Genomic DNA, 25,844 nt, shown 5'->3' with positions numbered 1-25,844 from the left:
CCAAAAAGCACATTTTAAAAAATGTTCAATGAAACTAACAATGTAAGCAGGGAAAAAACGTGCTGCAATTTTCTACAAATACGAATAAGAATCATTATTTTTAAAAAAAATTAAATTATAATTGCCAATAAGAAGTATTCAGTGGGGTAAGACACTCAGGCTGGAGAGAGAGTGTAAATGGATACAGTTCATCTGAAATATTTAGCAATATGTATTGAGAGCTTTTTAGAAACTGAATTGTTTTACTTTTGAAATCTAATGAAAAGGGTGTGAACAGATATTTACTTGCAAGAATATTCATTATAGTGTGGCTTATAATATAGAAGTAATGATTTGAGTAAATGACATGTGCTATGAAAGAACATGTTGTTTACAAAGATAGACTGTTATATGAGAATGCTCAGAATACCATATATGAGAAAAACATAAATGATATAATCCTAACATATTTTTGTATGTAAGAAAAAAACTAGAAAACAAATCGATCCAAGTGCTAACAGTGTTTTTATGTAACTATTGCTATTTAGATGGTTTTAATTAATTAATTTATTTTTTTACAGTTTTATATTTTGACCATGTAGTACAGTGTTAATGGAGGAATCAATCTGTGCTACAAAGTAGATGAGTCTTTGTCACAGTATGAAACTCTTCTGATCTGTAATAGGCAAGGTGGTGTGGTAGACACTTTGGGACCTACAAGGAAATTTGAGTTTTTAATATAGTGGTGTGCAAAGGGAAAACAATTAAATAGCACAACAACCAAAGAGCAATCAGAATAGCACTTTATAGTTTCCAAAAGTTTCATTGGCAGGGACTAAAAGTTATACTTCAATATTAATAATACCATCTAACCAGCTGATAATATGAGCAGTCAAACTCAGCAGTTGTTATGTACTCACAAGTGTGCCTCCTAAATTACTTTGGTGGTTGCAGCCCTTGTGTGTGTGTTGTACTGTGGGTTAAAGTTATGGTTAACGTGAATGCAATGGTAAGTAGGGTTTTTTAAAATATTATTTTTCACACTTCTTCTATATTGGACTAACACCTAAAGTGCTTATGTACTTAAGTACTTACGTATCTTTATAGATATTAATGTGCAACTATTCCTTGAGAACTAAGTAGGTATTTGTCTTTTTGTAAATGATCACACCAGTTAAATGAGAAGTTCACATTTGCAAAGAATTTTGTCATAATTTTGTGGTTCCCTGTGTTCTGATACCATTCTTTATCTGTAATAGTATGCTAATGAGGCTGAAAAAGCAGAGCAATTAGGTCTTATAAAATTAGATGGAAACTTTGCTTGGAAAGGGAAACATTTTTGGTATTAGTCATTTCTACCATATTTCAATCTGGACAATCTTGATTACAGAGAAAACAGATTCAAAAAGCGTTCCTTTGTGATATCTCTAGGAAATCCTTATGTGTGTGATTGATGTTTTTTGAGACAAAAGGCTTTTTTAGACCACAAAAACTAAATCTTGAATTAAGAGTAACAGCAGATCCAAATTTAAATATTAGCAATACGATGGTTTGATTTTAGATATTTTCTCTCTACAAAACCATGCAATTTTGTGATACAATTAGTGATGCTTTCTTTTTGAGACTGTAGTAAAATTGCTCATTTAAGTAATGATGCTATTAGGCAACCATCTGTAATAAATTTGTTTTTATACTCTATTTGAAATCATGTTCTTGAATACCAAAAAGTTACATTAAATAGTAAAACATTACATTTTAAAAAGTAAGTAGTCCTGGAATGAAAATTTAAAATTATTTCTGCTGATTAATCAGTGCTAAATAATTGAGATATAAAGACAGAATTTGTTCTAATAGGTACTTGGCAGACCTTGGTCCTAGAATTCATATTTACTCTTGATATAAGGAAATAAATAAGCATGTAATTTCCAAACAGAATAATCTGATTTCTTCTTGATCTTCGGAATAATTGACTATCTGCTTATTGTTTGAAATATCCTTCTGTAGTAAACTGGGAGTGGGGAAACATGGGGAGGGGGCAACAGTATCTATATTTAAATCTGTTTCTCTGTAAGCTTTTATGCCAAACTTTTCAAAACTAAACATTTTTAGAGCCCAACTACCCAATTGCCATCAAATGTTCTTTATTTACAATATTATTATAACTGAAAAGGCTTCAAAAGAGTAGTTTAGGGAACAGGTATTTATGCCGAGCTAACATTAAGATCTGATTTGAGTTCAGTCAGCATTGTTGGCCTATATTTGAGGGAATCGACCAGCATGTGTAATCAAATTTCCTTAGTCTTGTCTTACAGATCTAAGACTGTACAATGAACTCTGATGAATAAGGGAGGGTGCACATAAGTTTAAAATAGTCATATTACAGATGATAAATTAAGGCAGAGCCCAGGTTTTAAGCCTGCTGAATCTCACATATGGGAGGGGAAGAACAAGCAGATGGCTGAGGATACCCTGGGGCTACAAGAGACTGGGTATGCAATGTTCAGGAGGGTGCAGAAGAATTTTTTTTTTTTTGTAAGAGAAAGAACCATTGTATATTTTGTACTGAGGTAAAATTCACATAACAAAATTGACCATTCATAGTATTCTCTTATAATTTTTATTTACATAAAATCAGTAGTAATACCCCCACTTTCATTCCTGACTCTAATAATATGAGTCTTTTTTTACTTGGTCTAACTAAAGGTTTGTTAATTTTGTTTATCTTCTGGAAGAACCAACTTAGATTTTTTTTTTAATTGTCTCTGCTGTTTTTCTACTCTATATTTCAATTATTTCACTCTAATATTTATTATTTTCTCCCTTCAGCTTGTTTTGGGTTAAATTTGCTCTTCAATTTTTAGTTCCTCAAAGTAAAAGATAAGGTTATTGACTTAATGTATTTCTTTTTTTCATATAAACATTTGCAGTTATAAATTTACCCCAATCACTGCATTTGCTGCAATTCATAAATTTTGATAGGTTTTCATTTTCATTTATCTCAACTTACCTTCTGTTTTCCCTTTGGTTCCTCCTTAACCTATTCATTGTTTGGGTTTTTTGTTTAATGTTCACTTATTTGTGAATTTTTCAGTGTTTCTTCTGTTACTGATTTCTAAGTCAGTTCACTGTGATCAGAGAAGAGACTCTGTATGATTTAAATGTTCTAAAATTTATTGAGACTGGTTTTGTGGTCTAACATATAGTCTGTTCTGGGGAATGTCCCATGTGCACTTGACAAGACCATGTACTCTGCTACTATTGAGATAAATACCCTATATTTGTCTGTAAGGTCTAGTTGGTTTATAATGTTGTTCAGGTCCTTTGTTTCCTTATTGTTTGTATGTGTAGATATTTAATCCATTATTGAGAACAGGGCCTTGAAGTCTCCAATTTAGATTATTATTGAACTATCTTTTTCTCTCATTGATTCTGTTACTATTGGCTTCACATATTATGGGGATCTGAAGTTTAATACATATATGTTCGTAATGGTTCATCTTGATGATTGACCCTTTATATAATGGCATTTTGTCTCCTTCAACAAATTTTATCTTACAATATATTTTATCTGATATTGATATAGCTGCCCTAGCTCTTCTTTTGTTATTGTTTACTTAGAATATCTTTTGGTACCTTTTTATTTACTACCTATTTGTTTCATTAGATCTAAGTTAACTGTTATAGACAACATATAATTGGATCATCTTAAAAAAAAAAAAACACCTTTTCCACCATTTCCACCTTTTAGTTTACATTTAATGTAACTACTCACAAGGAAGGACTTGCTCTATTTTGTGATTTGTTTTTATATATTTTATATCTATTTTGTTTCTCAGTTCCTGCATTGCTGCCTGCTTTGTAGTAAATCAGTAGTTTCTAGTGTATCGTTTTGATTCCCTTCGTTCTTTTACTGTGTATGTTTCGGTTATTTTCTTAGTTGTTGCCCTGGAGATTGCAGTTAATACCCTAAATTTTTAACAGTTTAGTTCAAATTAATACCAACTTTGTTTCAGTCATATCTAAAAACTTTGCTCCTATAAACCTTTATGCCCCTCTTTTATGTTTTTATTGTTGCAAGTTGTGGATTCATTAACACAGATTTATATTTATTGTTTTATGCATCTGTTTTATAAATTGTTTAGGAAAAAGTAATTTTAAATCTAAAATTCATTAATACCGGCTTTTGTATTTATCATTGTAGTTGCTTTTACCAGTGTTTCTCATTTCTTTACATGCATTTGAGTTACGGTCTATTGTCCTTTTATTTCAGCCTAAAGAATTCCCATTATTTCATATAGGGCAATTCTTCTGGTGACAAACTCTCTCCATTTTTGCTTATCTTGGACTGTTTTAGTTTCTTTTTCGATTTTGGAGAATTTTTTTCTATACAGAGTTCTTGGTTGCCAGGGTTCTCTTCCCTTCCCTCCCCTCCCCCTCAAATATGTCATTCAACTTACCCCCCCCCCACATTCCAGCCTGCCCCAGCCGACCTGTGGCCTCTGATAAGAAATTAACTTTTAATCTTACTGAGGATCTCTTGTACATAATGAGTTGCTTTTCTCTTAATGCTTTCAGTATTTTCTTTAAATAGTTTGATTATACTGTATCTTAGTATGAGTCTCCCTAATTTTATCCTACTTTATCCTTGAGCTTCTTGGATGTTTGGATTCATGTCTGTCATCAAATTTGGAAAGTTTTAGCTATTATTTCTTTAAATATTCTGATTCTTTCTCTTTCTCCTGTCTTTCAGACACTCCCATTACGCATATGTTGGTTTGATGGTATGCAACAGATCTCTTAGGCTCTGTTCATTTTTCTGCATTCCTTTTGCTTTCTGCTTCTCAGTTGGCCTTATCTTCAAGTTCCCCGATTTGTTCTTCTGACTGGCCAAACCCCTCCAGTTGTTGAACCACTTTAGTGAATTTTTCTGAAATGAGAAATTTTATTACACTTTATCAGACTTTCTATTTGATCTTTTATTATTTCTCTGTTTATTCATATTCTGTATTTAGTGAGACATCATTATCTTAGTTGACTTTAGTTCTTTGTCTATAGTGTCTTTTAGCTCTTTGAGGATAAGACAGTTCATTTAAAGACGTTGTCTCTGATGTTCTGTAGCACTGTAGGAGGACTATGGTTAACAATAATATACAGTTTTAAATAGCTAGGAGGAGGATACTAAATGTTGATGGTATAAAGACATTATAAATGTTTGAGGTGGTGGATATGCTAATCATCCTGATCTGATCACTACGTATTATATGCATCATAACATCACTATGTACCCCATAAGCAAATACAATTATGTGTCAATTAAAAAAATTTTTAAATAATATGTGCATAATTTCTGTGATACAGACAAAAAAGATTAAAGTATCAGAATTTCTAAAAAATTTTAATAAACTTTATCTCATAGAGTTAGTGCCTGGATGTCTTCAGGTACTGCTTCTATTCGTGTTTTTTTTCATGCATATGGACCCTATAAAACTTGTTTCTTTGCATGCCTCATATTTTTTTAGAAGCCGAACATTTTGAATATTATATTATGGTAAATACAAAAATTGGATTTTCCATCCTACCCAGGCTGGTTTGTTAAGTGACTTCTATGAACGAATTTTGTAGTCAGTATTCTTAGTTTTGTGAGGCCATTGAAGTCTCTTCTGTTGATGTAGTAGTCCGCTGGTAATTCAACAGAGATTTTCATATAGATTGTCAAAAATACTTTTTAAAAAATCTTACATTGTTTGCAGATGAACTGCATATTTGTGTGTTGAGTATGTCTTCGTCGCACAGAAGCCTGTATTCCCTGCTTGTGCAGAGCCTGAGGTCAGCAGGAGATGAGAGCTTGGGCCCTTCTCAGGCCTTTTCTGAGAATGTTCTGGGCTTCTAGATTCCAAGAAATATATTGGTACTTTTCAATGCTCTTATTCCCCAAATCATCTCATTTCCCATTCTTTCTTCCAGGTCTTTTTGATTAGTCTATTGTCTTAACCATTACTTTTTGCCCCAGGTAGGTTTGTAAGCCCTAGGAAAATTACCAGTTGGGTAAAACAAAAGCAAGCCCTTTGAGCCAGTCAGTCTTTCAGGGATCCACCAGCCACATCATAAGGTCCACTGCGCTTCTCCAGTACTAGCTACCAGTACTGAGCATGCAGATGCCTTCAAGAACACCACTGAGCTGAGGAATATAAGACAGGACAAAAGGAAGTTAAAATACTGCTCTTTTACTAAGATTCAGTTGGGTTTTTTTTTCTTAAGTATTCACCTCATTTCTGTAAGCCCTAGTTAGTTGCTAGAATTCCAAAAAGTTCACTCTAACAGTTTTTGCTGGTTTGTTGATTGCTTTTATGGACTGATGGACTTTCGGAGTTCCCTATTCCATCATTTTTGATGACATTGTATTTAAATTCCCTATTCATTTATATTTACTAACTTATATTGAACATGAAAACAGGTAGATAACTGCCATTTTCATCACTGAACCTCTGGTATTTAGCAGAATACTGACACATAACAGAAGCTAATGTTTACTCTCACATCCTATATTGTTATCAAAATTCTTCCAAATTCCATTTTACCCTCCTCCTTCCAGTTTCTGGAATCCTATATCAACAGTAAAACTATTTTCTTGCAGGTCATAACCATCAGAAAGATGTTTAACCAATTGGTCAATTAAATCTTGCCTTCTTGTGCTAGATTCTGTGGGGGGCTTAGAAAATAAACATCTTCCAACTTCAGGAAGATTTACAGGGGTACAGTAAATACCACCTGAGTAATAGTGATAACTGGAAAAAATTTTGTGGCCTGGGGTTATCAGACAAAAATGTAAATCAGATGAGGTTCCTGAGATGAATCCACAAGGATAAGTGGGATTTGAATCATTTTAGATAGATGAAATGGTGTTCAAAGGTACAAGCCTCTAGATTAGAGAGAAAAAAGCATATAGGAAAGTAGAGGAAATGTGGCATGTTTGGAAAAGCAGATTCCTGTTGTGCTTTTAAAAGATGATATGGCTCTGAACCAGCTGCTAGATAGTTCTATTTTGGTAAAATATTGTAACTGAAAAAAGTACTCACATAAGAGTCAGAAGAGGAGTTCTGGGGTGATTCTGCTAATCACTGACTGTTTTGCTTTAGGTAAATGACTCCCCTCACTGGGCCTCAGAATTGTCTTTTACACACTAGTGGGATCAGAAGAGATAATGCCTAGAGGTCCTTTCAACTCTAGCCATAAGATTTGACTTGTTAACAGTCTTACAGCTCTTCTTACCTTCCTTCTTTTTTTCATCATTCTTCCTTATTCCATCTACCTTCAATTAGAGAAAAAAGGAAGAACAGTGTGAGATCTGAGAACTCATGTAGCTCATGGGGACTGACAAAAAATGCTTGTCAATATATTTAGAACCCAGTTGTGAATTTTCTTTCTTGTAATTGCACTTAATACACTCATAATAACCTTGTTACACTTCATGTTTGCTAAGTGTCTGAAGCCTATTCCTGTGCCAGTGATGCCAGTCTTTTTAGGTATTTATCTAAAATTCATCTACTGATCAAGAAGTAACTTTAATTTACTTCTGAAAGTGAAATTTTGAGAAACTGATGAAAAGCTTAATGAACATGGGGACTTGTCACCATTAAATGCAGAATGACAGGCAGAAACCTCCAGCACTTTTCCAATTGTTAACTCTCAGGACTCTTATGTCAATAATTGATTGGCTTTACACTTACAGGAAGTGTCACCTCATGCCTTTTAACACAAGCATTTATTCTCCGGAATTTCTATGAGCACAGTAAGATTAATAGCAATTAGACTCTAAAGAAACAACTCAGGACATTAGGATTATTACAATGAAGTTAATAAAACAGAAGACGGAATGGCTTCAGGATATATATTTTCATTCGTTTTTATAAACAGAAGAGATGCAGCAAAATCTCATACAAATGCAAATGTTCCGAAAATAGAAAACTATTATTAGAAGACTTACATTCTGTCATCAGCATAATAAAAACTCAAAAATCTACCTGGCAGGCTAGAGCAGTCAGCCTATTGGAAAGGTACCTGCACCAATCTCAGCGCTGCTAGGAAAAATTGTTTAGAGCAGCAGTTCTCAAACTTTACCCGTCATCAAAATTACCGGAAAAGTTTGTTAAAATAGATTGTTGGACCATCCCTCCAGAGTTTTGGAGTCACTAGGTCTGGGTGGGACCCAAGAGTTCTCATTTGTACCAAGTTTCTAGGTAAAATTGATGCCCCTTGTTTGGGAAGCATGGGCATCAATGGCAAGTAACATCTGAATTGAGACATGGAGATACAGGATTTAGAAAAACACTGTGTTTGTATAGGTGGGAGGAAGGATGGTGAGGAAAGCTGAGGGCAAAGGCCTAGATAGAGGATAACTGCATGTCATCCAGAGGGACCTGCGGAACTGTAGGATGTAGAGAATGGGGAGATGCAGTGCAGAGGTGAGGAGGAACCAATTTTTAGAAGTGTTCTACCATACTAAATTTTGGTGGAGAGCCAGTGATTGTAAACAGGGAAGCAACATGGTCAGATGTACAATAGTGAAAGACCATGTTGTCCATCACAGAGTGTGGATTGAAGGTGGGCAAGCTCAGTAAGGAGACTAGTTAGGAAGCTACTATAGGAATGAGTTGGTAGCCAGGAGCTGCATAGTGGCAGTGAGGATGAAAAAAAGTAGAATAATTTGAAAGATGCTTAAGAGGTAGACATTAAATTCTTAATGATTCATTGCTGGAATAAGGGAGAAAAATCAAAGCTTAATTCCTAAGCTTCTGCTTTGTACAGTTAGACAGGGCTGTAACACAACAGCAAAGGTAGACGGGAGAAAAGCAAAGTGTGTAGAAGGAAGGAGTGGAGAGAGGGGTGATTTTGTTTTGGGCCCTGCTGATGTCCCACAGCAGGGATTGAGCTCAAGAGAGTGATCTGAACTAGAGATGTAGAGGTGGGACTTGCTGGCATATAGACAATAACCGAGGCAAGGGAACCAGTGGAGTTGCTTAGATGAGACATGTCGTGATAATAGAACGTTGCCACATTTAGGAAATCCTTGGAAACACTGCCATTTAAGAGGCAGAGTGAGGAAGAGATGTTTGCAATCGAGACTGAAAAGGAGCTAGCAAAGAAGTGGGAAGAGAGAACTAGGAAGAAAACCAAGAGAATGTGACATAATGGAAGCTGAAGGCTCCAGCCATACCAGAAGCTGGGGAGAGATCATGTAAAATAAGAGGTGAACAGTATCAGTTCTTGGAGGAAGGTCATGGATAACCCAAGTACAAGTTCTTATGGTGAGCTATATAGTTTGCTTTCTCATTTTCTCTACGTTTCTGGTTCAGAGGCAGATGAATATAACGACAATTTCTGGGTTGCCCTTTTTTTTTTTTCATTTCAGAATTTCCATGAATGTATCTGCCATTAAAAATGAAACTGAATGCATGCTATAAATAAGCCTTTTCATATTAAATTTTGGAAGTTTCCTGCAGTCTTCTCATATATGTTAGGCTTTCCTTCAGAAATAGTGAAACCTGAACTGATAGTCTCTTGAAGATTTATCTATGAAAAAATAATGGAAAAGTAATCCATATAGGAAGTCCAATGACGTGATTTTTTTCTACAGTTGTATTTCATACAAATGCATGTCTGTGCATTCTTTTTTATAATTTGGCTTCTAAGCTTATTTTAAGATGATCCTAGAAAAATGCATCTTACTCCATTTTACAAAAACCAATATCCTGAAATTCTTATGTTGAAGTGTAGAGTTGTGTTTATTATGTTTTCTATTATTTGAAAGCCAGTAAAATCAATAATGGGAGACTCGTGAGGGATTTTGCTCTGGTTTTTCTCTTTGAAATGAGATTATAGGGATTTATGACAATCTTGAATTTTCAAGCTATACAATAAATACCCAAAGGGCCATCTGGAAAACATGAACATTTCTGGTAATTTAGAAATGGAATTTCTTTAGTAAAAGATTACTATAACTGGAATCTTAGATTTCCTTTGCAAAAGATCAAACTTAACTGATTAAGAAGTATTTTAAAGGAAACAGTTACCTAACAACTCCACTATTAGCTTTCTATGAGATTTAACATTTCAGTGGGAATTGTGAAACTCTAAGTATCAGAAAAAAGTATTTCTCACATTTTGTTCATGGAAAGAATATATAGATCATAACTATTTTTCTCAAAGCGCTGTTTCCTAACCTGATGAAAACTCTTTGCCTTAACTTGAAAACTCCCTAGAGTTCCTGGGTATTGGGAACCAGGCTTTCCTTCCTGCCAACCAGTTCCCCCTACTGTCCCTAAAGACAGCTTATGTTTTTCAGCTTTTGATTTCTGTTAATTAGAATATCTCCTTATATCTTTCCACTTGCCTTCATTTCTACCTATTGATATCCCCCAAAACCCAGATCAAATACTACCTATCCTATTGGGTTAGTAGACTTGCTAGCCACATCAACATATAATGTTAGCTACTGCATATGATAACTATTTGCAAACTTACTTCTAGTTATATTGTAAGCTTCTAGGAGACAAAAATTATATCTTATACCTTCCATGTTGCCTAGCATGATGCCTAACATGGTTGTCACTATTTAAATGTTTGTTCATTATATTTAAATTTAAAATGTTCACATTAAGAGCCAAGTTAGAATTTGGAACACCAATTTTCTCTTTTTCTGCCCTCGCCCAACTATGGAAGAAAAATGGGTCAGATTCTCTCTGGAGAATGTAGTCATTCAAAATTTATAATTCATCTAGGTTCAACCAGAAACAAATATGTGTAAATTATGATTACAAGTTTCTCCAACAGGAAATAAGATTGGAACTGGCAAAAATATTTTCCAAAAAAAATTTTTTACTTCTAAGGTAGAATTCTTGACTCTTTTAATCTGTCAGTTACAATGGAAGTCTTCTCATCCAGCATAACTGGACTTGGTATTATATTTGGTCAATTTGTTGAAGTTTTTTAAAGTAGAAAAGCATTTAAAAAGTATATAGATACTGTCATTTAAAACACAAATAATCACTTACCAGTGTTTGAAATGAAGCTTCTTTTTGACTATGGAGTTCTCTCCATAGCACAAATCACCAAAATGTATTGTCTACTGCATTGTGTCAAATTTTTTTGAAGTAATCTGAGTGTAGAAATTTTCTAGCTTTCTGTTTATTGACCAGTCTGTATTTTAAAATTCCTTCACTTTTGCTAAGTTAACATTTTAATGTTTTAGTCTTTCCAAAGCATTCAAGAGACATTTCATAGATATGTCTCCTTTATTTCATAATCATTTTATGAAATATTATATTTTAATATTTATAATATATGAAATATATAAACAATATTAAATAAAAATTTTATATTTATATAATATTAAATAAAATTATTATACATTATGTAATCATGTATAATTTGAGAATAAATACACCTGTATTTATTAAATAGTAATTAAACCAGTTGGAGCAGAAGCGCTTAGGCATAGGGAAGAATAATAGCATGTTACCTGCCAGTGTTAGCGTGCACTGTGACATGGGTGGCACTTAATACACTGCATATAAGGAATAGAGAGTAGCTGTTAATCTGGGAAACTGACTAAATGGAGAGTGGTTAAGAGATCTTCTGTTACACTCTTATTTGTTACTATATTTATGACATTGTTCCACAGAAAAATTGAGAAGTAATTTATTAATAATTCAGTAACTTTACCCTCTGTCCTGAAGGACAGTGGGGTTAAAGATATTGGGTGGGGAGGAGTATAAATGAGAATAAGTTAAAAAATAACTTTCTTTAATGGATGTGTTGTGTTAATTCAGGGATAACTGCCAAAGGTCTATGTATGGAGGAAAAATACAGCATAGTACATCTAGGCTATTTCAGGTGTATTGGCTTCATTTCTGGACTTAGAATGATCTTTATAAAAAATTCATATGGCTTAAAATTATTGAAAGAATGAGGTGAAGGAGAGAATAGAACATTGGGAAAATGTATTTATTTTTATGCCTTATGGAAATTGATCACAGATACTCTCACAGTATCATAAGCTAATCATGGCTGTTTGTATCAAATCATAATTTTGTGACATAAAATATCAGAATGGGGTTGGGGAGTTAAAATCAGCCAAGAATATTTTAGAAATGAAATTTAAGAATAGAGAATTCCTATAGTAAGGTTGGATTTTGTCTTCACAAAATATTTAGAGATAGAACAGTTATGAGATATCATCTAACCTAGTAGTTCTCAACTCTGGCTATTCATCTGAGATATATACAGAAAATAACTCAAGTTTTAAAAATCACATTTCCTATAAATCATCCCAGGTTTCTTCCTTAATGTACTGACCTTATTTAGTCTATGTAGTGTTTAAATATTCCTCTCATTTTTATTATGACTGCATACTATTTTTGGTAATATAAAATGACCAAGAAAGTAGGTAATATGAAATGATTTTCAGGAAATATCTTTAAAAACATTCTACTGTTAAAACAACTGGTTCAAGGACGTGTTTTGAGTTAGTATAATGCTGTAAAATACAACCACTTACTTTCAAGACTATTTTTTGATCCCTCAGAAACCTTGTGAAAGCAATGTTTGCCTACGGATCTTTCTAAAGTCCTGAGAATTTTCCTTGAAATAATAAGACATGCTCAAAGAAATCCCATTATATATGAACTCACTGACTTAATGGACTCTAATGAAAGATAGTTTATCTTCCAATAGTAAAACAAATAAGATAAAATTAAATAAAAATATGAACAATATTGTTTCTGGATTTTCTCATGTTAAAACTCTGCATAAGCCAGGCACAGCGGCACATGCCTAGAGTCTCAACTACTTGGAATGCTGAACCAAGAGGATTGCTTGAGCCCAGGAGCTCAAGGATGCAGTACACTATGACTGGGCCTGCAAATAGCCACTGCACTCCAGCATAGGCAACGTAGCGAGACTCTGTCTCTAAAAAACAAAACCAAAAACAAAGCACAGCTGATTAAGTGGATTTTGGTGGGTTTACATTTTACCTAGAAAATAAGTTATTTTAGAGTTTTACTTTCTGAGTATTAGGCTTGCCTTCATATTTGAACTTTTACTTTTCTAGGGTTTTGAAGGTATTTCTTTCACGAACGGCTCAACGAATTCCATATATGACTGGAGGACGGGTCATGAGGATGCTGGCAGTAATACTCTTGGTAGTGTTTTGGTTTCTCATTGGCTGGACCTCATCTGTGTGCCAGAATTTGGAGAAACAGATTTCACTTATTGGCCAGGGGCAAACATCCGATCACCTCATCTTCAATATGTGCCTCATTGACCGCTGGGATTACATGACAGCAGTAGGTATGTGGTCACTTGTTTCTTGTGATGGTCTTACCATTTGTCAGTAGCATTAAAACTGACTTCATTAAAAGTCCTGCCGGACTCTTTTATGAAGCCTAAATGTAATTTTGGTAAAATAACATGAAAATGGCAGTAATAGCATATGAAATACAAACTTTTTCTGGAAGTTTCTATTGTTTTTCAAAGGTATATAGCTTTGTTGAGACAATGTCATAAATCAGAAAGGAGAAATGAAGTGAATAATGGCACCTTCTGTGTATAAACAGCTTACTTTTTTTGATCTTATCAGTTGGTCCCCATTTGACTAACATTAGCTATTCTCTTGATTTATTTCCTTACTTGGGAGAAAAAAGGAAGCATGCTGGTTTTCTTAAATAAAATGTCGGCCCTATAATATATCAGAGTTGGTATGTAGGGTGCTTTTTGTAAAAAGATTAATCAGAAATTTTGCAGAGACAATCTATCTTCCCTATGCTGACCTTAAAAGATAACTTACTTCTAATTCTCTGAGGTTCAGATTACGCAAAGACTAAGCCATGTTACTTGAAGGTAGTAAGTGCTGTGTGGCTGAGTTTGGAGAACTTAGAAGAGCTGCATCATGGCTTGGGCCCAAAACACAGATTGTTGTTCTGGCAGGCCAGTGTTTTGAAAAAAGAAGGGGGAAAATCCATGGGAATTTTTCTGTTGTTAGTATTAGTCTATTTTAAGCTAAGTCTCTAAAGATATCCAAAAGAAGAATATTTTATTGTTGTTCCCCTCAGTAAGTCACAGGACAAACCTTAATTATATTTGGCAGGAGTAAAAAAATAGAAACATGAATTTGATTCTCATATTTTGTAATTGTTGGCTAAATATTTACATCTGGTCTTTTGCCGAAAGCTAATAAAATGTGTATTTAGTTTGCAGTTTAAATGGAGAAATATTTTTCTGGGCAAGATATTTTAGGAATCTTATAAACCTGATATCTGCAATAGTGAAGCAATATGGGTATGTAAAGAGAATGGTTATAATGGTAATAGATAAAGCTTATTATATTTTGGGTAATATAACTATCAGAAGATAAATCATAGAGCTAAGGTAGGAAGCGATTCTGATCTTGACTTTAGTCTGGATATGAAAATTAAATTGTATAGATAAAAAATTTCTACTCACCCTAACATTGTTTTATGCTCTCAGTGCAAGTTAACCAAATAGGAAAAATCATTTCCTTGCATTATTATGAACCAAAAGACACTAGTTTTTATTTTTCTGTTTAACAACAACAGCAACAAAATACATGATGACACAAACAAGCACATAGCATGGCCTATTCACCCAGAATATTTTTTTTCATGCATTGGAATTCAGATGCATTTGAGACCTTTAACAAAATTATTTTTCACTCCAAAGAGGATCATATTTGTGATTTCTATGTAGGAATATATAGAAATATATAATTGATAGTATACCATATAAAGTCCTTATTCCTTGATCAGATAGCTTACTATTGATTCACATAGATAAATGTGAATTATTCAAAATTACTAAAAGCAAAGTGAGGTGGTGAAGATTCTTGGTGCAATAGTGGTTTACTAAAAGACGATAGCGATTTGGACCAGAACTCAGGAATCTTTTATAAATGATGAGTACTTTAACCATGGATAATATTTCTGTTATTGTATAGAGGTTTCAAGAACATTCATTTTATAAGAATAGTGAAGGATGGGCCAGGGGCAGTGGCTTGTGCCTATAAACCTAGCTACTGGGGAGGCTAGGCATGAGGATTGCTTGAACCTGGGAGGTGGAGACTGCAGTGAGCTGGGATTGTCCCACTGCCCTTCAATCTGGGCAACAGAGTGCGACTCAATCTCCAAAAAAAAAAAAAAAAAAAGTCAAAGATGAAAGGGGGTGGAAATTGTATGAAACATGGAGGAAATGCCTACCTAGAAAATAAGATAATGTTGGAATACATTGTGAGTAGTACTGGATGGTTAGTTTGTTGTAGGTTTATTACCTATACTTTAATAATACTGTATGGTTAAGTTTATTGAAAATGTCTTAGGAATTTAGAGAAGCAGAAAAGTGATATAATGAATCAGTAAATTCAATCAAGATGACTACAAGGATATATATTTTTTTAAGTGAAATGTACCAAACTCACCAAATTCAGGGGTTTGGGAGTTGGAATCATTAGAAGGGAGAAAGAGCAGCTCTCAAAGTGTGGTCCCAGAACCTGCAGCAGCTGCATCGCCTGGGGAATTGTTAGAAGTGCAGATTCTTAGAGCCTACTCTGATTTCCTCAATCATACACTCCGGGATGGTGGGACCCAGCAATCTGTGTTTCATAAGCATTCAGGTGATTCTCATGTTACTGCGAAGTATAGAACTGCTGACTCCATGGAAGGAATGAGATGAACTTATGAGAACATAAAAATAACTAATTTCAGTAGTGCCCTGGCCATTCCATTCACCTTTACTGTTCCCCTGATCAACCACTAGAACATTCTTTGCAATGATTATTTCAAATCCTCTTTTCATACCTCCAAACTCTGTTTCTTTGTTCTCTTAGTAAATGACTTCTGCTTGAAAAAAATAAACAGGAGCCATCCAATAGAAATGTCTTCAAATTCCTACCTTCATATCTATAAGTCCTCCCATATCCACATTTATTCTTATCTTTTCTCCCTCATATTATCTAAGGTAATACCTCCACCTCTGCCAGATTCGTCTAACATTTTGCTCCTCTCATCTCCAGTGGCCACTCTCATTTTATATGAACTTTCTGTCATCTAAAACTCCCCTGCCTCCAAAGTCACTCATTGAATACACTGAAGAATTCCATTCTTAGCTTTTGGGGTACAGGTGATTTTGGTTACATGGATGAACTGTGTGCTGGTGAAATCTGAAATTTTATTGCACCTGTCACCAAGTAGTGTATATTGGACCCAGTCTGTACTATTTTATCCCTTGCCCCCAATGCCTTCTGAGTCTGCAGTGTCCATTATACCATTCTGTGTACCATTATGTGCCCATAGTTCTCCTCCCACTTATAAATGGGGATGCAGAGTATTTGGTTTTCCATTCCTAAGTTATGAAGAATTCCATTCTGACCACAACCCATTCCTACTTCATTTAACTACTCCCTCTACAACAGCTCTTTAGTAACATAGATTGTTTTTCATTGTACTTTACTGTTTCTGAATTTGCTCTCCTTCAGGGAGAAAGCTTACCAGACAGCAGATTTTTCCACTTGCAGGAATGGAACTATGGAAAGAAAATGGGCATTTTTAAAATACATTAATTTTGAATCATACTGGGAAAGAGGACAGAGAGAGTAAGGAGGACCCTGAGATACACAGTGCAAGAGAGAATGAAGATTCATGGCCTGAGAGGGCTGCAGAGCATACCGTTCCTTAGGTAATTACCAGGTCTCAGTTAAAGAGCTACAGAGAAGCTAAGAGAAGACATTGATTATAGTGGTAGGATCTACATCATGGCTTCAGGAATGAGATAGAAATATCAAAACATAAGAGGCAGAAGTTAAACTAATACTCCTAATGGTGTTAGGTGATAACATTAGGGACTCTTAGAAAATCAAGACTCGTGATAAGAGTGCAGGGACCAAGAAGTAAGAGAAAGTTGTTTCTTGTCTTCTGCTAGCTTTTGAATTTGTTTGATTTTATTCCTCTAGTTCTTTTAATCATGATGTTAGGGTGTTGATTTTAGACCTTTCTTCCTTTCTCTTGTGGGCATTCAGTGCTATAAATTTCCCTCTGCACACTGCTTTAAACGTGTCCCAGAGATTCTTCAGTTTCCATGTAGTTGTGAAGTTTTGTGAGTTTCTTAATCCTGAGTTCTAATTTGATTGCACTGTGGTCTCAGAGACTGTTATGATTTCCATTCTTTCACATTTGAGGAGGAATGTTGTACTTCTAATTATGTGGTCAGTTTTAGAATAAGTATGATGTGGTGCTGAGAAGAATGTATATTCTGTGGATTCGGGGTGGAGATTTCTGTAGATGTCTATTGGGTCCACTTGGTCCAGATCTGAGTTCAAGTCCTGGATAGTCCTGTTAATTTTCTGCCTTGTTCCTCCATCTCATATTGACAGTTGGGTGTTAAAGTCTCCCACTAATGTTGTGTGGGAGTCTATGTCTCTTTGTAGGCCATAAAGAACTTGCTTTATGTATCTAGGTGAACTAGAGAATCAAGAACAAACAAATTCAAAAGCAAGCAGAAGACAAGAAATAACTATTATGGGAGCAGCACTGAAGGAGATAGAGACACAAAAAACCCTTCAAAAATCAATAAATCCAGGAGCTGATTTTTGAAAAAATCAACTAAATAGATAGAAGGCAAGCCAGAGTAATAAAGAAGAAAAGAGAGAAGAATCAAATAGATGCAATAAAAAATGGTAAACAAGGTATCACCACCGATCCCACAGAAATGCAAACTACCATGAGAGATTACTATAAACACCTCTATGCGTTTCTAGAATAAATGGATAAATTCCTGGACACTTGAACCCACCTAAGACTGAACCAGGAAGAAGCTGAATCCCTGAATAGACAAATAACAAGATATGAAATTGAGGCAGCAATAAGTAGCCTACCAACCAAAAAAAGTCCAGGATCAGACAGGTTCACAGCCAAATTCTACCAGAGGTACCATTCCTTCTGAAAGTATTCCAAACAATACAAAAAGAGGAAATCCTCCCTAACTCATTTTATGAGACCAACATCATCCTGATATGAAAACCTGGCAGAGATACAATTGAAAAAGAAAATTGCAGGCCAATATCCATGATGAACATTGATGCAAAAATCCTCAATAAAATACTGGCAAACCGAATCCAACAGCACATCAAAAAGCTTATCCATCACAATCAAGTCGGTTTCATCCCTGGAATGCAAGGCTGGTTCAACATAAGCAAATGTATAAACATAATCCATCACATAAACAGAACCAAAGACAAAAACCACATGATTATCTCAATAGATGCAGAGAAGGCCTTCGTCAAAATTCAACAGCCCTTTATGCTAAAAACTCTCAATAAAGTAGGTATTGATGGAATACATCCCAGAATAATAAGAGCTATTTATGACAAACTCAGAGGCAATATCATACTGAGTGGGCAAAAACTGGAAGCATTCCCTTATAAAACTAGCACAAGACAAGGACGCCCTCTCTCACCACTCCTATTCAGCATAATATTGGAAGTTCTGGCCAGGGCAATCAGGCAAGAGAAAGAAATAAAGGGTATTCAAATAGGAAAAGACAAAGTCTAATTATCTCTATTTGCAGACAACATGACTGTATATGTAGAATACCCCATCGTGTCAGCCCAAAATCTCCTTAAGCTATTAAGCAACTTCAGCAAACTGTCAGGACACAAAATCAATGTGCAAAAATCACAAGCATTCCTTTACACCAATAACAGACAGAGAGCCAAGTCATAAGTGAATTCCCATTCACAATTGGTACCAAGAGAATAAAACACCTACAGATACAACTAACAAAGGATGTGAAGGACCTCTTCAAGGAAAACTACAAACCACTGCTCAAGGAAATAAGACAGGACACAAACAGAAGGAAAAACATTCCATGCTCATGGTTAGAAAGAATAAATTTTATAAACATGGCCATACTGCCCAAAGTAATTTACAGATTCATTGCTATTCTCATCAGGCTACCATTGACTCTCTTCACAAAACTGGAAAAATCCACCTTAAATTTCATAGGGAACCAAAAGAGAGCCCACATAGCCAAGATAATTCTAAGCAAAAAAGAAAAAAATCAAAGCTGGAGGCATCATGCTACCTGACTTCAAACTATACTACAAGGTTACAGTAATCAAAACAGCATGGTACTGGTACCAAAACAGAGATATAGATCAATAGAACAGAACAGAGGCCTCAGAAATAAAGCCACACATGTACCATGTGATCTTTGACCAACCTGACAAAAACAAGCAATGGGGAAAAGGATTCCCTGTTTAATAAATGGTGTTGGGAAAACTGGCTAGTCATATGCAGAAAGCTGGAACTGGATCCCTTCCTTACACCTAATACAAAAATTAACTCCAAATGGATTAAAGTTTTACACATAAGACCTAACACCATAAAAACCCTAGAAGAAAACCTAATCAATGCCATTCAGGACATAGACAGAGGCAAGGGCTTCATGACTAAAATACCAAAAGCAATGGCGACAGTGGGATCTAATTTAACTTAAGAACTTCTGCACAGCAAAAGAAACTATCGTAGAGTGAACAAGCCACCAACAGAATGGGAACAAATTTTTGCAATATACCCATCTGACAAAGGGCTAATAACCAGAATCTACAAAGAAGTTGATCAAATTTACAAGGAAAAAACAATCGCATCAAAAAGTGGGTGAAGGATATGAACAGACATTTTTCAAAAGAAGACATTTATGCAGCCAACAAACATATGAAAGAAAGCTCATCAGCACCGGTCATTAGAGAAATGCAAATCAAACCACATTGAGATACCATCTCACACCATTTAGAATGGTGATCACTAAAAAAATCAGGAGACAACAGATGCTGGAGAGGACATGGAGAAATAGGAATGCTTTTACACTATTGATGTGAGTGTAAATTAGTTCAACCACTGTGGAAGACAGTGTGGGGATTCCTCAAGGATCTAGAAATAGAAGTATCATTTGACCCAGTAATCCCATTACTGGTTATATACCCAAACAATTATAAAACATTCTTTTATGAAGACCCCATATTCTCAGCCCAAAATCTCCTTAAGCATATGTAAGTTTATTGTGGCACTGTTTACAATAGCAAAGACTTGGAACCAACCCAAATGCCCATGAGTGACAGACTAGATAAAGAAAATGTGGCACATATACACCATGGAATACAATGCAGCCATAAAAAGAGTGAGATCGTGTCCTTTGCAGGGACATGGATGAAGCTGGAAACCATCACTCTTGGACAACTGACACAAGAATAGAAAACCAAACACTGCATTTTCTCACTCATAAGTGGATATTGAACAGTGAGAACACATGGACACAGGGAGGGGAACATCACACTCTGGGACCTGTCAGGGGTAGGGGTTAGGGGAGGGATAACATTAGGAGAAATACCTAATGTGGATGTTGAAGGAATGGATGCAGCAAACCACCATGGCGCATGTATACCTATGTAACAATCCTGCACAATCTGTACGTATACCCCAGAAGTTAAAGTATAAAAAAAGGAAAAAAAATACATTTATCTAATAACAGAAGTAGTGATGTAATGGCATTCATCCTTTGACATATGTAATTGGATATCACTCAACTTCTGATTACACATTTAGAACATACATTGAAGATACTGAAGCAGAACCAGTGACCAAGATAAGTTAGAACAAGTGGGCAGATTCTTACCTTACCTGCAAGAAACAAGACCGCAAAAAAGTAGCTAAGAAATGGCAGTGTCGAGGACATTTAGAATGTCCCTTCCATGGTTAAATCTGTGCATCAAACTTTAATATTGACCCAGGCAAGCACTGAGCTGTTTCTAGTTTCTTCAAGAAGTCAGGTAATGATCATAGAACATTATACAAAGGAATGTAACTGAGAATAAATCTATTTTACTGCCCTGTCTTTTTACCTGGCACAAGAATATATCCGAAAAGCCCTATGTAGGCTTCTATTTATCCTCTATTATCTCCTATTAGTTTTCTGTATCTTTCTGTATCACTGATACAGCCGAACTCTTCTCAACAGCATTTATATGATCTAATAACCGTTCCCTGACAGGGGCCCTGTTATAAATTATGTCCCCCTACCCTCCACCTCTTCATAGTGGTGAAAGTCCACCAATACATGACGAGTCTCATGGTTCTGGAAATTCCTCAGAGCTTGACATTGCTTGTTATATATTTTATTTACCGCATTGGAAAGAAAGACATAAATGAAAATATAAGCAATAATTAAACAGGTATGATAGGCTTGAGTGTAATTCCGTTTAGAAATTTTTAAATATTTGTGTTTTCAGTGAATTCCAGTATTGACTACTCCACTGTTCAAAAGTATTGGTTTCCATGGATTTCACATAAAATATTTCACCTAAAATACAGTCTTTATTCTTATTCATTGTCATGCTCTTCTCCTTTGTTCCTTTCTTTCCTGGTACAGTATTTTTAACACACACACACACACACAAAAACAGGCAGTGTGTTCAGTAATTTAATTAGTCATATGCCAATGTTTAGAAGGAACTGAGAAAAATACAACTGTCTCGCTGAGTTATATAAGGGAATTCTAAAATAGCAATTGTTTTTAAGGATTTAAATACTTAATTACCCTAGAAGACTAGGCTTTATTATGACAGGTGAAATGTGATATAAGCACCATTTAATGAATGTTATAGAAAATAGATTAGACTTCCTCTTCATCTGAAAAATTAATGTTCTTTATTTAGGTTCATTACGTACATTTTCTTTTATTCCAATATATCATATGCCTTAATGCACACTGAATTACTTGTTACAATTTTAAACATATATTTTTATTTTTATTTAAAAAATGTTTAGAGACAGGGTCTCTGTATTTCACCCAGGCTGGAGTGCCGTGGTGTGATCATAGCTCACTGTAGCCTCAAACTCTTGGACTCACGCCATTCTTCTGCCTCACCCTCCCAAGTAGCTGGGACTGCAGGTGCACCACCATGCCCAGCTAACTTTTTAAAAATTGTTTTTAGTAGAAACAGACTTTTGCTGTGTTGACCAGGCTGGTCTCAAACTCCTGGTCTCTAAACAATCCTCCCTCCGGAGCCTCCCAAACTACTGGGATTACAGGCATGAGCCACCATGTGTGACCTCAAACATTATTTTTAATTTTCAATCAAAGGATAAAAGCCTGGCCACATTGTCTTGGAGGCCACATCACTAGAAACTACACATGCTTCTCAAAGTACTTGCTTGAGTGTCTTCAGAATGATGGTCCTGGGAGTTATTTTCTTATTCATATACCACCCCTTCTGAAAAGTGCTTTACTTTCTTTTTGTCCTTTAGCATCATTCAAATAACTGTGCCTCAAAGAATTAAAACACTTTTACACAAAGGCAGAATATAAATAATAAGTAAATAACCCCCCACTGCAGTCTTCATGATAGCCTGCCAGCTAGGACTTCAAAATTATGTGTGAATTTCTAGTGATGCAGTCAGAGTGAAAGCAAATCACTAGTCAAAGACACCAGCTTTCAAAAAAGATCAAACATCGAAAGACACTTTGATAATAGTAGCAAGTGATCCCATATCCAGTGCCCTCCTTAAACAATAATACCTATGCAAATTACAGTGTATTCGTTCATTTTCCTGCTGCTGATAAGGACATACCTGCGACTGGGTGATTTATTAAAATAATAATTTTTAAAAGAGGTTTAGTGGACTCACAGTTCCACGTGGCTGGGGAGGCCTCAGAATCATGGTGGAAGGTGAAAGGCATGGACGCGTTCTACATGGCACCAGACAATGAGAGAATGAGAACCAAGTGAAAGACCATCTAAGACCATCAGATCTAAGACCCTTTCTAAGACCATCAGATCTTGTGAGACTTCTTCACCATGAGAATAGTATGGGGGAAACCGCCCTCATGATTCAATTATCTCCCACCATGTCTCTCCCACAACACATGGGAATTATTAGAGCTACAACTCAAGATGAGATTTGGGTGGAGACACAGCCAAGCAGTATCAGACAGGGAGAGGAAATGGCAGACACAGCTTGCTCCTCTGACCTGGACCCTGTGCTCTGAGAGGACTTCCGCCTGAGTCTGCCTTTGTGAGCTCATCCTATCCCACTCTGTGTGTGTCCATAAGGTCTGAGGCAGCTCCGTTTTGCCAAAGCTCTGTCGCCCCATGTGAAACTAAAAACTTAAATGTATATGCCAGAGAGTGAGAACAGAATACGCTTTCTACACTTTTTACCTAAGATGCAATGGAGAATAAGAAAAAAATCTTGGTCCCTGTTCTAGCAATGTGTGAACAGAAGCAGTGAAGAAAAGCCAGCCTGTAAATGTGTGGCCACTCCAACAGTTCTGGCCTCAAAGAGCCGCCAGCTCCTAGAGATTGGTAGGAGAATGGCGTAATCAAGTCACTATGTGACTTCATGCAGTTGGTATGGTTAATTGTGTTACTCCTCAGTATTCGCAACAGTATCTCTGACCCAAGCTTGACATTTCAGCATTCAGGCTTGTTACCTCTGCCTTTTTAAAGGAGTCACAAGTTTTGCAATAAAACCTTCATGAAGGTAAATAATGTACAGAATACATTTGGCACAGTGACGGGTCCATTCAACGGATGTCAGGTATGAAATCAGATTAATTGTGGAGGCTAAAAGTACTTCTGAGGAGAGTAATTACCACAGGCTATTCAAGTCTAATTAATGTATCAGCTGAAATACAAACAATTGCTGCCTAGAGAAATACTGGTTTTCTTCAGTAGGATAAAAATATTTCCAAGGGTTAAAATCTCAGCCAAGAATGTAAGTTAAGGAGCATCGGTGAGGAACTAAGAGACTCGGATTCTAGGCTCCAATCTGCTGCTCACAGGGTGTGTGCAGCTGAAGAATGAGGTTCTCTGCAGACATATCCTATACCCCATCCTGATCATCATGGGGCTTCGTGCTTCTACAGAGCTGGGGAATGAACACACACCCAGCCTCCATTGTCCCAGTTGTGAAATACATTGTAACTTGCGACTTATTCTGCATGCTTCCCTATCCCGGAGCTGCATCAACTGACTTTAAGGCCAGTAGAATAACAGCAGCTCACCAACCACCTGCTCCCCAGCCACAGAGACACTCAAAAATGTACATGCTCACTAAATGGTCTAACAAAGTCACTTCTAACTTAACAATTCTATCAGAAGAAGCATTCTTATTGTTTCAATCAGTGTAACTCACAATTGGCTTTATTTTAGCCAAAGAAAAGGCAGACAAGCCCCCAGAATATCTGGGGGCTTATAATATAAATATTTATATTCAAACTTCTTTATACCAGCTGAACCCTAAAATTCTGGAATTGAAGGTATTCTCAAGAATTATTGAAGTTGTTTAACACTTACTGATTGCCCACTCTGTCATTAGAAAGAAAACAAAATGAGTTAGCCTGGGTAGAATTGTAAATAATTATTTACGTTGACCATGACTTTTCCAAGTGGATAGGGTATGAGAAAAATAGAAGAGGACATTAAAAAACACACTTCAGAAATTAAACCTAAATGTTTTATCATTTGTGTACTTATTTATGCTGTGTGAAGGTAATTTTTAATGGGGTCAAGCAGGGTAAAATGTCATTTATACAAAATGCCTTTGCAGCATGGTAAATCAGAGCACCACAGCATGAGTGGCATGTGTCCTTTAGGTTGTTTTTCTCTCAGCCCTTGTGAGTTGTCTAGGATCATGGAACTGGGGCATCTTCGGTGTCAAAGAATTTATACTAATTCTCATTTCCTTGCTTGGCCCAGCCCTTTGAAAAAAATAACTTGAAATCACTTTCATTATAGTATATTAATTTTTCAAAGGCTATGGTAGTTAACTTTTAAATGGAATGTTATTCCATACAGATTAAAAAGCAAAGACTTCGGTTTCTGAAAGCCCTATTTGGATCTCAAAGCTTAAATGCAACCCCCTTTGTAACTATACTCATGTCTCCCATCAAAATCATTTCACACCAGAAATTATTTTCTAAAGAAACACAACACATATTTCAACTCCCACGTAATAACACCGCAAATTTGGTAACATCTGCATATTTTCTTTACTAATTGCAGTGCTAGTCTGAAGTTAATTATATGAAACTGATTTTTTTTTCCCAAGCACAACTTTTAGAAATCACATTTCATGTAATTGGTACTTTGAATAATAAATTGTTTTCCAGATACAGCATAATGTTTGATATTGCTAATGAAAAGATTTTAATGTTCAGCTGAGCTATTATGAGAAATCTTATTTTGTTTTATATTTTTAAATACAATTCTCCATTGCAGCACACTAATTAACCTGATAACTACTTTTCTTTTTTTGAAACTTCAGTATAGCATTGTGTAAAAACCATGCAGTAAATAGCAGGAGATACTGTTTTCATAATGCAGCTACATGTGAATCCTTCAACTACAGCATATTTTTCTGCTTTGGGTACTTAATAATAGTTTTGCATCACCATTGTTTTGTGCCAAGCACAGCACCACAAACTCAATAGTGCATTAATTTATATTATATATATTTAATAATCTGCATGGTATTTATTAAATCTTATCTACATTGTCCCAGTACTGTTGCTACCACCTATGTGGACAAAGGGAGAAAAAAACTGAAAAACTCAATTCTTGCCCTATTTTAGTTCATAAGTAGTTGGGATCGGTGTTGACTAACAAGACCCCATGAACAGTTTTCTTCCAATTTTATATTGAGTGGCATTATTCTCTGCATTGTGTTGTATGGATAAGACTATCAAGATACTAGAGGAAAGAAAATTCATCGTAGGTTAGAATCATTTCAGGAGGCTTTGTG

General features: G+C 35.5%; 1 protein-coding gene across 1 annotated transcript in view; it reads left to right on the top strand.

Annotated features, from left to right (window-relative positions):
• GPR158 (G protein-coupled receptor 158) overlaps positions 1-25,844 on the top strand; it is a 403,189-nt gene that overhangs the window by 361,040 nt on the left and 16,305 nt on the right. The window contains exon 7 of the mRNA XM_017535520.2: positions 13,088-13,326. Coding sequence (XP_017391009.1) covers positions 13,088-13,326 — 239 coding nt within the window. The remainder of the gene's footprint in view (positions 1-13,087; positions 13,327-25,844) is intronic.

The sequence above is a fragment of the Cebus imitator genome, unplaced genomic scaffold, assembly GCF_001604975.1.
Source record: "Cebus imitator isolate Cc_AM_T3 unplaced genomic scaffold, Cebus_imitator-1.0 Scaffold92, whole genome shotgun sequence".
NCBI classification, from domain to species: domain Eukaryota; kingdom Metazoa; phylum Chordata; class Mammalia; order Primates; family Cebidae; genus Cebus; species Cebus imitator.
The sequence above is the reverse complement of the archived record's forward strand: the minus strand, read 5'-3'. Positions and strand labels throughout refer to the sequence as shown.